At 48.7% G+C, this 15370-nt stretch overlaps 1 protein-coding gene across 1 annotated transcript in view; it reads right to left on the bottom strand.

The window, feature by feature from the left end:
* The window catches only part of ZNF618 (zinc finger protein 618), a 177460-nt gene that overhangs the window by 4018 nt on the left and 158072 nt on the right, over nt 1-15370 (bottom strand). Inside the window, exons 12-13 of the mRNA XM_021691432.1 lie at nt 13537-13620; nt 10467-10544 (exon numbers count right to left, since the gene is read on the bottom strand). Coding sequence (XP_021547107.1) covers nt 10467-10544; nt 13537-13620 — 162 coding nt within the window. The remainder of the gene's footprint in view (nt 1-10466; nt 10545-13536; nt 13621-15370) is intronic.

The raw sequence follows: 15370 nt of genomic DNA, 5'->3' as shown, positions 1-15370 counted from the left end.
GGGGGTAGAGACTTTCACTTCCACCCGTGAAGCAGGACCTGCCACGGGAATTGCTCTCCTGTTGGAAGCAACTGTGAATCATGATTCCACTGCTTTCAGACAGGTACCCCGGGTCTGACCCCAGAAAAAGGGGGACAAATGCGGTAAGTAATACGACTGACCCAGCTGGTCCGAAAGCAGTTTGCAGGCTGCAGCACAGGGATAGGGAAGGGGAACAGAGCCCGGTGGTCCTGTTGATTTGAAGAGGCAGAAGCCAATATTTAGGGAGGCCGAAGGGAGCTAGAATTTACAGGGAAAGGAGTTACATAAAGAAAAGAGCTCTGGAGACCTTCAGTAGGGTTCCCTGAAGTCGGCTGAATACTCACCTGCCCAAGCACAGGGTCAAATTCCACAAGACCGGGTAAAGAATCACTAGAAAGCAGCAAGCGGAGGGTGGGGGGCTGGGGAGGAAATAATCTGTATTCCCTCAACCAGAAAAGAGAGGCCACAATGCATAAGGAATTGGGTAGGGTCCCTTCACTATGGGGCAAAATTAACCATAGATTAAGGACTGCACTAGACCTGCCCTAATACTTTTTTTTTAAGATTTTATTTATTTGAGAGAGAGAACAAGTGGGTGGGGGTGGAGAGCAGAGGGAGAGGGAGAAGCAGACTCCCTGTTGAGCAGGGAGCCCAAGGCAGGGCCCAATTCCCAGGACCCTGAGATCATGACCTAAGCCAAAGGCAGAGGCTTAACTGACTGAGCCACCCAGGAGCCCCCCTCTGCCGTAATAGATCTTAAGAGTAAGCCTGCAAAGTATGAGGTGGTCCTCCATAACTAAACTGTAAACCAGAACAAAGTTCAATGTTTTTTCAAAATCTAGCACCTAACAATATAAAAATTCACAATGTCAATTATGCAATAAAAAGGTTATCAGGCATTCCAAATAGTAGGAAAATATGACCTATCAATCAGGAGAAAAACCAATCAACAGAAACAGAGCCACAAAGGACAGAGATAATGGAATTATCCAATAAGCAACTTACAGCAACGGTTATAAAAACACCCATAAATGTGCTCAAAGACATGAAGGGAAACATGAATACCATCAAGAAGGAAATGGAAGATGTGAAAAACCCACAACTAAAACTAACCAACTCAAGTGGAACTTGTAGATATAAAAATAAATTGTCTAGGGAAACAACACACTATATGGGGTAAAAGATCAGATGCCACAGAAGAAAAAAATCAGTGAAGAAAGCGCAAGAGAACTACCCAACATGAAAAACGAAAAGGGTAAAAGGCTGAAGATAATGAACAGAGCATGGACACTGTCAGACAGACAATTTCATATACATACAACTGGAGTCCCAGGAAAAGGGGGTGAGGCAGGAAAAAAAATCTGAAAAAATGGCCACGATTTTCCCAAACTGGATTAAAAGTGTAAGTCCAGATTCAAAAAGCTCAACGGACTCTAAGCAGAATAAACATAAAGAAAATACCACCAAGGCACAGCACCATGACAAAATTGTTGAAAACCAGTGAAAAGAGAAACTCTTAAAAGGAGCCAGAGAGGGGGAGAAATTAACGCACAAATGAACAACAGTAAGTATGACAACAGACCCGGAGGCAACGGAACAAAAGTATCAACAGAAAGTATCAACCTAAAAAAAAATTTTTTTTAATCAACCTAAAATTCTAAATCCAATGGCCGTATCTTTCACAAATAAAGATGAAATAAGTTTTTGAGATAAAAAATTTTCAAAAAGGTCAGACCTGCACTTATGTAAGAAATGTTAAAGGAATTTCTTTGGGTCTTAGCAAAAACGACATCAAATAAAAATCTGAATCTACAAAAGAAATGAAGAGTGCTGGAAACTACACATGCAGGTAAATATATATATATATTATATTACATTACATTATATTATATTATTATATATATATATATAAAACGTTCCCTCACTTTTATACTCTTCAAGAGATAAATGACTTCTCATTAGAAAATAATAACGAATTGTAGTAATAATATGTACGGTAAACTGTAGGACAAGAATATCACAAAGAGGGGCGCCTGGGTGGCTCAGTTGATTGGGTGATTGCCTTCGGCTCAGGTCATGATCCCAGGGTCCTGGAATCAAGCCCTGCTTCCGGCTCTCTGCCCAGCGGGGAGCCTGCTTCTCTCTCTGCCCCTGCTTGCCCTTCCCCATACTTATGCTAATAAATAAATAAAATCTTTTAAAAAAATAATAAAAGAGTTGGCTTGATGAATCAATGGAAATAAAAATGGAATCATAAAAAAATTCTCAATCCAAAATGAGGCAGAAAAATGAGAGAAAGAGCAACAAGGAAGAAATGAGATGATTAGGAAACAAACAGCAAGATGGTAGACTTAAACCCAATAATATTAAAATTACATTAAATATAAATGGTCTCCACATTCCAAATATAAGTCAGAGATTGTCATACTTCGTAAAAAGGCAAGACTCTACTATATGTTATCTATAAGGAACCTATTTAAATATGAAGACAGGGTAAAAGGCGGAATAAAGGTACACCATACAAATAGTAGTGAAGAAAGCTAGTGATGTTTTGTGATGGTATTACAGAAAAAATAGACCTCAGAACAAGAAATATTACCAGGGATAACAAGAGACCCTACACCATGACAACAGGGTCAAAATACCAAGAATAACATAATAATCCTAAACGTGTATATATCCAAACGCATGAAGCAAAACCTGAAACAAGAAGTAGACAAACCCACAATTATAACTGGGGATTTCAACTCTCTTCTCTGAGTAACTGTTAGTTAGAAATGAAAGAAAAGGACTGAACATAAATGAAGAGAGAGTGGACAAGATCAAGCAGCCTAATACACATATAATTGGGTTCCCAAGAAAGGAGGTAGGCAGAAATATAGTGAAATTACATAAGTGGTCTCTGACCATAACTGAATGAAAAATTAGAAATCAGTAAGAAATAGGTCTTTGGAAAAATTGCAACTATTTGAATAATAAACATCACACTTCTAAAACCACATGGAACAAAAAATATAATAAGGGAAATTAGAAAATGGTTTAAACTTAACATTAAAACATAACCTTTCAGAATTTGTGGGATCCATCTAAAGCGGGGCATATTTATAGCATTAAATAATTACATTACAAAAGAATAAAGGTTTAAAATCAGTGTTATAAGCTTCCACCAGTAGAAAGATCTAAAGAGGAAGAGTAAATTGATTCTAAAGACGAAAGGAATTCAGATAGCTAAAAGCAGAATGAATAAAGAAAATAAATACAATAGAGAAAAATAATGAAACTAAAAGCTGATTCTTTGTAGAAATGAAGAAAAATGATAAACCTTTGGCCAAAAAGATTAAAAAAAGAAAAAGGACACCAATTATCAGTATCAGGAATGACAGAAAGTGACATCACTACATATGCTACAGATACAAGAGGGATTAAAAATGATACAAGTGAGGCAAACAAATACCCTAAAACATACAAAGTACCAAAGTCCACTCCAGAAGAAACAGATAACCTGAAATAGTCCCGTATCTATTACAGAAATTGCGTTCATAGTTAAATAACCAATCACAAAGAAAAATCCCATATGGGTTCACTGGAGAATGTGATCAAATATTTAAGGAAGAAGTAATACAAATTCTACACAAATTACTCCAGAAAATAGATGAGGGAAGAACATCTCTCATTTTATGAGGCTGGCATTACTCTGATCCAAAACTAGAGAAAAACACTGCAGGAGAAGAAACTACAAACCCATATTCCTCATAAACATAAACATCCTTAACCAAATATTAAACTAAATACAGCAATATATTAAAAAAATAATACATTGTCATTAGGTGGAATTTACCCCAGAGATGTAAGTTGAGGTTAAAAACAGAAATCCAATCAGTGCAATTCCCTATACTAAGAGAAAATAAGAAGAAAAATGATCTCTATGAATATAAGTACACATTAAAATGTGAGAAAATTCAGAGGTGCCTGGGAGGCTCAGTTTGGTGTCCGACTCGATTTCGGCTAGGGTCATGATCTCAGGGTCATGGGATTGACTCTGTGCTTGGTGGGGAGCCTGCTTGAGATTCTCTCCCCTTACCCCCCCACCCCACGTGCTCTCGCTCTCTCTAAAAATAAATAAGTCTTTTAAAATATGTGACAAAATTCAATAGCCACTCATGACAAACTAGGAAGAGAAGGAAACTTCCTGGACCTGATAAAGGAAATCTAAAAAAAACTTAAGTCTGCTGACTTGATAGAAACCAAAAAGATTTTAAGCAAATACTATGAACAATAGTATTCCAACAACTCACATAACCTGGATGAAATAAATTCTTAGAAAAACATAAACTACCAAAAACCAATTTGAGAAATAGAAAATCTGAACAGACCTATAGAAGATTGAATTAGTGTTCAAAATATTTTCCACTAAAAGAAAAAAAAGCAAAGTCCAGATTCCGATAGCTTCATTAGTGAATTCTAATCATATGTTGAAGGAACTCTTCACAAATTCTTCCCAAAAACAGAAGAGGAGGGACCATTTCACAATTTATTTCACAAGGTGAACATTATTCTGATACCCAAATCAGACAAAGAAATTACAAGAAAAGAAGCCACAGGCCGCTATCTCTTAGGACTAGACACAAACATCTTCAATAAAACAGAGCAGCCAAATCCAGCTATAACAAGTGGGATTTACTCCAAGAATACAAAGTTGGTTCAACATACAAATATAACGTATTAATCAAACAAAAAACAAAAACCACATGATCCCAATAGATGCAGAAAAGGCATGTGACAAAATCTAATACCTTTTCATGATAAAAACAATCAGCAAACCAGGAACTGAAGGGACCTTTTTCAACCTGACAAAGGGCATCTATGAAAAACCCACTGCAAACATCACACTTAATGGTTAAATCCTGAAAGCTTTCCCCCTAAGATCAGGAACAAGACAAGAATATCCATTCTCATCTCTTTTATTCAATGTGTATTAGCGATTCTAGCCAGGGCAAGGAGGAAAAAATAATAATTTCAAAAATCATCCAGATTGGAATGGAAAAAGTAAAATGATCTCTATTTGCAGATGACATGGTTGTGTACATAAACAATCTTACGGAATCCGTGCGCACACACAAAACTCTTAGAACTGGTAAGTAAGTTTAGCAAGGTTGTAGGAAACAAGATCAACATATATGAAAAAGAAATCGACTGTATTTCTTTATACTAACAAATGAACACCCCAAAATTAAATTAAGAAAGTAATTCCATTTTATAATAGCATCCAAAAGAATAAAATAGTTCGGAATAAATTTACAAATGAAGTGCAAGATTTGTACACTGAAAACTAAAAACATGGTTGAAAGAACTCAAAGATGACTTCAATAAATGGAAAGACATTCTATGTTCATAGACTGGAGGATTTAATATTGTCAAAATGGCAATACTCCCCAAATTAACCTAGATTCAACACGATCCCTATCAAAATTCTTGCTGGCTTTTTAACAGAAATTGACAAGCTGAGCCTAAAATTCATGTGGAAATGCAAGAGATGCAAAATAGCCAAGACGATCTTCAAAAAGAACAAAGTTGGAAGTCTCACACTTCCTGATTTCAAAACTACTGCAGGGCGCCTGGGTGGCTCAGATGGTTAAGCGTCTGCCTTCGGCTCAGGTCATGATCCCAGGGTCCTGGGATTGAGTCCCACATCCGGCTCCCGGCTCAGCGGGGAGCCTGCTTCTCCCTCTGACCCTCTCCCCTCTCATGCTGTTTCTCTCTCACTCGCTCTCTAAAAAATAAATAAAATCTTAAAAAAAAAAAAAAAAAAAAACTACTGCAAAGCCACATATTAATCAAGTTAGTGTGGTACTAGCACGAGGACATACAGATTAATGGAACAGAATTCAGATTTCAGAAATAAACCCTCACACTTACGGCCAGTTGATTTTTGACAAGGATGCAAGGACAATTTAACGGGCGAAAGGATAATCTATTCAAAACCTGGTGGTGGGAAAACTGGACAGCTGCATGCAAAGAATAAAGCAGGACCCCTCCCTTGATAACTCATACAAAAATTAACTCGGAATATAGTCATAAAAGTAAAAGCTAAAACTGGTTTCTTAGATAAGACACCAATAGCACACATGATGAAAGAAAAAAATAAATGGACTTCACCAAAATTTAAAACTTCTGTGCTTCAAAGGCCAGCATCAAGAAAGTAAAAAGACAACCCACAATATGGGAGAAAATATTTGCAAGTCATGTATCTATAGAGGTCTTTCTACCTAGAATATGTAAAGAATACTTACAATTCAACAATAAAAAGACAAAAAAAAATTAAAAATGGGCAAAGGATCTGAACAGACATTTCTCCAAAGGAGATATTCAAATGGCCACTAAGCACAAGACAACATCTTCGATGTTATTAGTCATCAGGAATATGCAAATGAAAATCATAATGAAATGCCACTTCGCACATACTGGGATGGCTAAAACAAAAAGTCAAATCATAGCAAGTACTTTGCTATGAAATCACACCCCTCATACACTGTTCGTGGGAATGGAAAACAATCTGGTAATTCCCAATTAAACATGAGTTATCATGTAACCCAGAATTTCCACTCCCAGGTGTACACCCCGTATAGAGTTAAAAACATATGTCCACACAAAAACGTGTACTTGAACGTTCACAGCAGGTGTGTTCCCATAATAGCCCCAAATTGGAGATAACTTAAATGCCTATCAACTGGTCACAAGATAAACAAATTGTGGCATATCCAAACAACGGTGTACTACTCAGAAATAAAAAGTAGCGATAGTAGTTACTGATAACACAGAACATGGATTCATCTCGAAAGTATGCTAAGTGAGAGAAGCCAGACACAAAAAATTAAATGCCATGTAATTCCATTTATATAAAATTCCAGTAAAAGCAAAACTAGAGCAAAATGAAGCAGAGAGTGGTTGCCAGGGCTGGGCTCGGGGAGGGGACTGGCCACTAAGAGGCAGGAGAGAACTTTTGGGGTGGATGGTCATGTTACACATCTTGACTGCGATGTTGATCAGATGACTCTCAGTTGTCAAAATGGTCAGAATGCACTCTTCAAATTAGCGGACTCCATGTACGTAAAATTCTATCTTCGTAAGTCCAATTTTAAAAAAATGAATGAAAAGAAGCCCATTCAAAGAGTAACAACAGTGATTAGCTCTGAGTAGTGAGATCATGGCTGATGCTTCATTTCCTAACTTCTCTGCAAGTTCCCGATCTCTTTTAATGAGCAGATAGTACATTTAAAATGGGGAAACACACGTTCCTAAAATGGAAACCAGCAGCCATTCTTACCAACTTTCTCCACCAGTGTACAGGGGTTTGAAGGCCCGGGGCTCAAACCCAGCTCTGCCCTGGTTGTGGGGTATGAGCTTAAGCTAGCCGTTCAACTTTCTGGGCCTCAGTTTCCCCTCCTTAACCAAAATGCTAGGGTGGGGCGAGCTGCCAGGGTGATTCCCTCATCCTCTGCCTTTCTGCAGGACCTGGAATGGAGAGGACTCAACCTAGCAGTGGGGAACAATGTCTACTATCAGTTGACTCAAACGACTTTTTTCTCCAGATCCCACTGATACCGCTCCCGACATGGGTGAGGTACTTGGTAAATGCCCTGTGAAAAGGCTTGATTTATACCTTGAGCTGAAAATAAAGTTTATTCAGTGTGGCTATCCCCTAAGTACCAGAAATGAACATGTCCAGCCACATCTGCAAAGGGCCGGATGCAAAGTTGGGAGTCAAGGCTATCTCCTGGGGAGGGACCACTGCAGGAAGGAGAAAGCAGCTGTTCGGATAGAGGACTGGAAAAGAGGTACCTGTTGCTCAGTATCTGAGACTGACTGTACTACGACCCTCAATTTGTGACATATCCAGACCCTTCACCCAGCCTGTGAGAGCAATGACCGGCCCACTTCACAGATGCGAAGCTTGAGGCCCAGAGAAGTGAGCTGCTCCAAGGGAAGGCCTGGCACCGTGCGAGAGCTCAAATGATGTTAGGTATTTTTTACAAGCTCTGCAACTTTGGGCCAGTGATTATGTTCTGTGACCCTCGGTTTCTTCATCTATGTAATAGGGATGAGAACGTCAGCTTGTTCAGGAGATCTAACGACATAGCCTCGTCTGACCCGTAGTAATTGCTCACTAAATGTTAGCGATCTCCGGTATTATTACTGCCAAAACATACCCTGGAACTGTCACCAGGGGCAAGACAAATTTTCCTACAGCACAGAAAAGAAGTTTATTAGGGGGAATTACCTTGTGCCATTCAGCAGCCTCTTAATGAGATTGGTGTTATTCAAGGCTGATCCCCCTTATCAGCGACACTGTGAACTGCACAGATCATGACGCTTAATTTTTCTCTACGGAGTCAATCCTTTAATCCTGACTCAGCCTGGCTGGGATTCAGGCTGGCTTTGCACTGGATTGCCCGCAAGGCATTCTCTGCCAGCAGTGGACCAGAACAAAGAGGCCCAAAGCTCTCCCTAGAAAACAAGTCGGGAGGCTTGGGAGCCATGGGGCCACCACCGGCCCAGCCTTGATTTGCATTTTAATGGCCTCCACCCAACTGCCTGAGGGATGGGGAAGCACAGGCACCCAGACAGAGTCTTCCCTAATTAGCCTCAGCAGCCAGAAGCCAGCAGGGGGGCAGGTGGAGGGTCCGGGTTCCAGAGGAGGCGGAGTCAGCAGAGCTGGAGTATGGGAGGTTCAGGTCCAAGAGGTGTGCCTGTCACTGGTTCCCACAGGGTCCAGTCTGAACGCCTTCAGCGGGCATCCGAGGCCTTCCGTGGTGAGGGCCAGTTGCCAGCCAAGGCAAGCAGGAGGCGTGAGGCACGTGAAGACTTTAGCAGGAGGGCAGCCGGAGAGCACAGGTTTTTGAGATGGAGAAGGAGGCGGGGGGGGGGGGAGAGGACACGGACGGACGGATACGAGAGAGAGAGAGAGAGAGAGAGAGAGAGACAGAGAGAGAGACAGAGAGACAGAGAGACAGACAGACAGACAGACAGACAGACACACACACACACACACACACACACACACGTACGTTTCCTGCCCGGGTCACGTGGCCTGGAGGCACACCAGAACTTGGAGCTCACACGCCTCGGCTGCCAATCTGGCTCAGCTCTGATTTTAATGAGTTCATTAGAAATAATAGCTCCCCCCACCAAAGAGCACGTGACTGAGCGCCCAGAGGACAGCGCCCACCCAATGACTGCGTGCAAAGGACCAGACGGACACAATGAACGAAGAGGGGTCCCGCTCGCAGAACAGAACAGCCGCCCGCCTAAATGAGAGTCTAGCCCTGCGCTAGGGCGGGTCACACCTGCCCTAAGAGGGGCACGAGCAGCAACAGTCGCCATCACAGACCACCGTTCCTGCACCGCCCTGCCCGTCAGGCACTTTCCTCCCACCACTTCCAATGCCCCCCGCCCCAGGCCCCAAGGAGGCCTCGGAGGGGCGGCAAGGACCGCTAGCTGAACCCCCAGGTTCCCGTTTCTCTTGGCAGTGTGTCAGGCTGTCCCTGGACAGTGGCGCTGGGCGTGCTCCCACCCCTGGAATGTGGGCACACAGGTCACGTGTCACTTGTGATCCAAAGTGGTGAAGGAGGAAGTGTGTTTCTCTCCCCGCCGCCCAGTCCCAGAGAGGGAAGCTCGGAGGAGCCAAAGGGGAGGACGGAGCTTCGGTCACCGTGCTCAGGGCCAGCCAGCCCGGCCACCTGCATTAAGCTGTGCTGTGACCGCAGAAGTGATTACGTCAAACCACTAGAGAATTTGGGGTTTATCTGCCATCGCACGTAGTGTCTGCCTGACTGAAACAGAAACTGGACCAGAAGTGGGGTGCTACTGTGAAAAAACCCTAAAAACGGGAGGCATGGCTCCGAAGGCAGGACGGTTGAGAGGAGGATGCTAATACTACAAGCCTGGAAGGTGGCAGAAGAGCTGATAGAAAGGTCACCTAGGTAGTAAGCCACCAGCCGGCAGGCAGCTGGTCACCGGGGACTTGCCTCAGGCCTACAGACCCCGGTGTCAGGGTGGGGCCTGGGGCACGCTCCAGTTTGAGGACCGCTGCTGTCACGTTTGGGACGGTGTTACAGCGAACGTACCTGCTCGGAGACGGGGCTTGGGCCCAGGCTGCCCTGGGAGGATGCCTCGCCCCTCCCAGCCCTGCCTCAGCTCACCGAGATCTCAAACCACACTCCCTTGCCCCCTCGACATCCTTCCTGGTCAGCTACCATGGGGCCTTCAGGCTCAGCGCCAGAGCCACAACCTTCAGGAAGCCTTCTTCAGCTCGTCCCTCTAACGGTGCTCCCACCACCCTCCTCAGCACAGACCTGCCCTGGGCGGCCGCAGGGCTCCCTGAGGACAGGTCCCAGGCCCTGTGCCCATTTCCTGAGAAAGCGTGGCCTCCGGGCAGGCTCCCTTACCTGCGTGGGACTGCATGTGCTCCAGCAGATTGTTGTAGAACTGGAACTGGATCCCACAGGCGCCGCAGGTGTACGGTTCTGGGGCGGGAGGGGGAGAAACGAGGTAGCTGTGTTAGGGTCAGAACGACCCCGGATGCCCGGGAGCTGGCTGGGGCTCTGCGCTTGGGGCTCTGGGCCCAGCCTGTCCGCCCCTGTCACTAACTGCTGAGGGAGAAGCTTGGGGGGAGGGAGGAAGACCTGCAGATAAAGAGGCCGTCTGATTCAATCAAGCAGACATTTATTGAGTGCTTACTGTGTGCCAGGCACTGTTCTGGGCACTGGGGAGGGGAGGGGGGCAACACTGACGGACCAGGTGCTCTTCTGGGGCAGGGCCACGTCCCACATGCTCCGCAGACATCCGCGCCGAGGAAACAGCTACATGAGTGTATGGAACGAAACGAAAACCAGGTGAAGAGTACAGAGCACGGTAAAGGGAGCGGGAAATAAACTAGAGAGAAGGGTAGAAAGTAGAGAAGGCCGTAGAAAGGCGAGAGGACACAGGACAGGTGAGGACAGGGAAGACAGAGCGGGCGGGATGGGGCCGCGTGCGCAGGTGGACCTTCCACCTCTGTGTCCCCAGCACTCAAGCCAGTGCCCGGCACGGGGAAAAGCGGAAGGAAGAGGAAAGAAGGGGGCCAAAGAGGAGTAACGAAGAGACGCAAAGGGCGGTTGAGATGGGCCTGGAGGAGGTGTGTCCTGAGGCTGCCCCCGCGAGTAGCAACGGGAAGGCCTGGGTTCCTGCCAGGGCCGGGGAGGGCGGAGGCAGGCTGCCTGTGGTCAGGGCTCTGCCCCGTCCCCTGTCCGGACTCCCCCTCCCACCTGGGGCCAGGCCCTCCTCCTGCCTCGGCTGGCTGCCAGGTCTGCCTGCCAGGTCTGCCTAGGGGGTGCCCAAGGGCAGGCGCTCTGGGGAGGTCCTGAGCAGGTGGCCGGCTGAGTTCACTCCCTGCCCTGCCTTGCCCTCTCCAGCCCCCCATGGGACCGTCACTTACTCTGTAGGAGAGGGAAAGGATTGGAAATCAGGGGACTTGCAGTTTCTGCAAAAGAGAAACAGTTTAGCTAAGTCTCTTCCCGATCTGCTGTTCTGAGATGATTGTCATTACTTCCGTCCTCAGGAAGAAGCAGTGAGCCATCGGGGCTCGAGGAGGATCTGAGAGCCAGGCTCACATTCTGGGCTGGTGCCGGAGCACCAGGCAGGGCAAAGTCAGCCAGGGCCATGCCTCCAGGACACCCTCAGCTCTCAGAGTGAGCCCACAGAGCTCTAATGAGGAAATGTCCACGTGTGGCTGCCGCTTCAGGAGAGGGAGCTGGGGGCTGCTTCTAGATCCTGGCGCCGGACGCCAGAGCAGCCTCGGGGAGGGATTCTGCTCACTGGCGTTGTCGAGTGAGCCTCAAAGGCAGAAGGCAGCAGGGGAGGACCAGAGGGACTGGGCCCGGGGTCCTGGCCCCATCCCTTACAGGCTGGGGACCTGGACCCATGACTGACCTCTCCTGGGCCTCAGTTTCCTCATCCAGAAAATGGGGTTAACAATAACACTGACAGCCCACCCCCGCCCCGGGGCTGTGGTGAGGATGAAAACAGGTGAGACACGTACAGCTCTGAACACAGGCCAGGCACGCAGTAAGCGCTCAATAAATGGTGGCTGCCAGCACTTCACACCGTCCTCCCCAGTCCCCCAGTCCGAGGGGCAGCTCTGCAGGACCCAGAGGCGGGGGGGGAGACACGGCCTGGCTGCTGAGGCGAAGGCTCCCCGGGAGGGGGTGCCTCCTGTGTGGCCTTGGGCAAGTCACCCCATCGCTCTTAGTGCTGCCTCGGGGAGGCTGGGTTACATTTCTCAAAAGGGTGAGCCGTTTGGAAAAGCCGCACGCGCTCTACGGTTCCCGGGGCTACGCTGACATTCCCAGCCGCCCCCCCCCCCCCCCCCCCCCCCCCCCCCCCCCCCCCCCTCGGGGCACTCCACGTATCACTTGGCTTCCTTAAAACCTCCGCCACCGCCACAACAGCCCGCACGGGAGTGTGTCACCTCCATGGGCCTCGCTGACTGCCCACCACCACAGGGACGTGTGCGGGAGCCCCGCTTCCCCGCGCAGGAGAACGCAAGGCTGGCCCCAGTCCCCAGCACGCAGGCGCTGCAGCCGGGGCTCACGCTTCGGCTAGGGACCAGAGCCGGAGCTCAGCGTACTGGGCAGAAGCCTCCACGGCCGAGTCCGTGCTCCTGGCTGTGTCATGAAGACCCTGACTGATGGACCCCCGTCTGTGCCTGGGTGGCGGCCAGCACCTCGTCTGCTGAGCTCGGCTGCAGCTGCACAAGAAAGCGAGGAGGTACCCTACCTTACCGTAACCCAAGTATCAGAACTTCTTCCCATCCTGCCCTGGTTGCCCCTGTGCAGACCGGCTTGCGGGGCCTCTTTCAGACAGGCCCCCAGGGCCCGGCTAGGCTAGCTGAGGTTGGTCCCGGGAGAGGCCTTCGCGGCCCGGCTTCAAGGTGCGCTAGGACAGCCGCCAGGGGGCGCCAAAACACCACCGGTCACCGCGGCCAACCCGAAGAGGACCTTTGGACGGCCTCTGGTCCAAAGTGGGGCCAGGGCTTGGGGTCTCTGGCTCTTACGCTATAGTTCTCTCTACAACACCCACTTTGCCTGTCCTGGAAAGAAACTGGCTGCAACGTTTACTCTAAACACCTAGCACGAGCTCTCTTACTCCCCTCCACCCCGACCCCCCCCCCCCCCCAGGGGCCAACCGAGTCAATGCTGCAGGTTATGGGGAGGTCGAGTTCCTCTCTCCACGGGGACAGGGAAGAGACAAGAGCAGCGGTCCCTGAGATGCCCCTGAGGCCCAGACACAGGTCCCTGGAAGAAAACACCCTTCCCATTTCTGCCTGGCCCTGGCCCCCTCCCTAATTCCCTGCCCGCCGTGTCCTCCCAGGAACACCATCATGTTCCAAGAAGAGCCCAGCCCAGAGCACCTGCCGCCACCACGGGAAGGAGTGCGTGGAGGCCACAGCACAGGATGGTTGTCACAGGGCACACTCACCGCTGGAGTTTTGGGAACTGCTATTTGTCTCCTCAAAGTGGTTTTGTGCTTTGCCTTCTACTCTCCGACTGAAAGCGCTTTCTGCTGGGTGGCGACAGGAGAGAGCAAGAAAACACTGGTGACTGGTTAGCACTACAAGGGCCCAGGGGAAGGGCATGCCACAGGGGACTCTGAGGCCAGGGTACCCCGGAACTGCCCCGTCCGGGGGCTGGGAGCGTCCAGGGCTTTATGCTGGGGAACCTGCAGTGCGAAGGGCTCTAGACCCCAAACCAGACCCCCAGCTCCTCGGGCTCACCCGACTTGCCTGATACCTCGTCAGGGCCCCAAGAGATCGCCCGCACAGTGCCCAGCGTGGGTGGAGGGCCAGACACAAGGGCACGCGTGTGTGACCTGAATGCCCAGATGAAACCCAGCTGAGTGGGCGATGGCAAATGGGCCTGGGTCTCCCATCTTTGGCTCCTAAGGAGCCACATTTGTGACACTAAGTCATCTGGACCTGCCACCCACTACTTCCTCGGCCAGAATCTGCCGCCACAGGCCCCACCAAGGAGCAGGGAGGGTGACAGACTACTTCCTGCTGGTGGCCCTGGCGGAACAGGAGGGCCAGACAGCGGATTCCAGCGCCACAAGCCGAGTGCTCCCTAGGTGGCAGGGAGGGCATCCTGGGAGAGACAGTGTGACTGGCAGAACTGGGGCAGCCCCACACCCTGGGAGCCCAAAGACCAGATGAAGTCTGCTCAGAGTTCATCTGGGGGGAAGGGACTGGCTCCTTAAGGGATTCTGGGGCATCTCCACCTGGAGGTGGCACCTTCCTGGCGCTAACTGGAAACCTGGAGCGAAGAGATGGGGTCCGACCAGGAGGAAACTGACCGGTTTAGTTCCGACCCCCACCCCCACCTGCAGAAGGTTCTGAGACAGAATATAGGCGCTTGAAGGCAGCTTTGCTCTTGGCACAACAGGGCTGTGGGCCGCTCTAGTAGATAAAGTCTTCTGAGAGCAAGTGCAATGGGGATGAGCAGCTGACCCAGTCCCTTGTAAGGGCAGACAACTCTCACAAGGACATCAAAGGCTCTGAGAAGCTCAACCCGAAAGAGACCCATTTCGCTTGTGTGACCCAGCCTTCCCAAATATATTTAGCCACCGAAGCCCACTTTAAAAATTCCTTAGTATCCCTCAAAATTGGTGATTGCCCGGAACCCACTTTGGGAAATGCCACCGTCACCCAGCCCACCCTACGTCAGAAGGGCAAGTGCTCAGACCGTGGGGGCCAGGATTCCAAACGAGGATGGGGCAACGGGGAAACAAGGATGGGGCAACAGGGAAACGAGGATGGGGCAACGGGGCAAGAAGCCGCAGGTGGCTCCTACAGGCCCTGCTCTAAGCCCAGGCTCCCGACCCCAATGACGCCTCCCGACGCCGAGGCCGTTGATAACATCGCAAGACCCGCTCTTCAAAATGTGTCTATGGAAACACCTGGGCTGACGGTTACACATTGGCCCACCTCACGAAGAGTTGAAGGGGCTCTCTTTGCCGATTTACAGAGAGCCCCTCAATTCTTCATCTGGGGTGGGCTCTCATTTACGGAGCACCTACTATGCACCGGGCATGGTCACACACCTTACACCCATGGTCGCCCCCAGTCCTCCCGATAGAGCTCTGAGATCCACACTGTCATCCCCACTCTACAGGCAAAAAGACAGGGAAGTGAGGTTGCCCAGTTCTGGAGGTGGGTGTACTCCTAACCCATCGGATGGCAAAGTAAGGAGAGTTCGTTCCTGGGGCAGACGCAGTCTCTTGAAAAAGGTCTGGGGTAGGGAAGTGATTCCTTTCTCCA

The sequence above is a fragment of the Neomonachus schauinslandi genome, chromosome 13 (assembly GCF_002201575.2).
Source record: "Neomonachus schauinslandi chromosome 13, ASM220157v2, whole genome shotgun sequence".
Lineage (NCBI taxonomy): Eukaryota > Metazoa > Chordata > Mammalia > Carnivora > Phocidae > Neomonachus > Neomonachus schauinslandi.
Note: the sequence above shows the minus strand (reverse complement) of the source record. Positions and strands in the feature narration are given on the sequence as shown.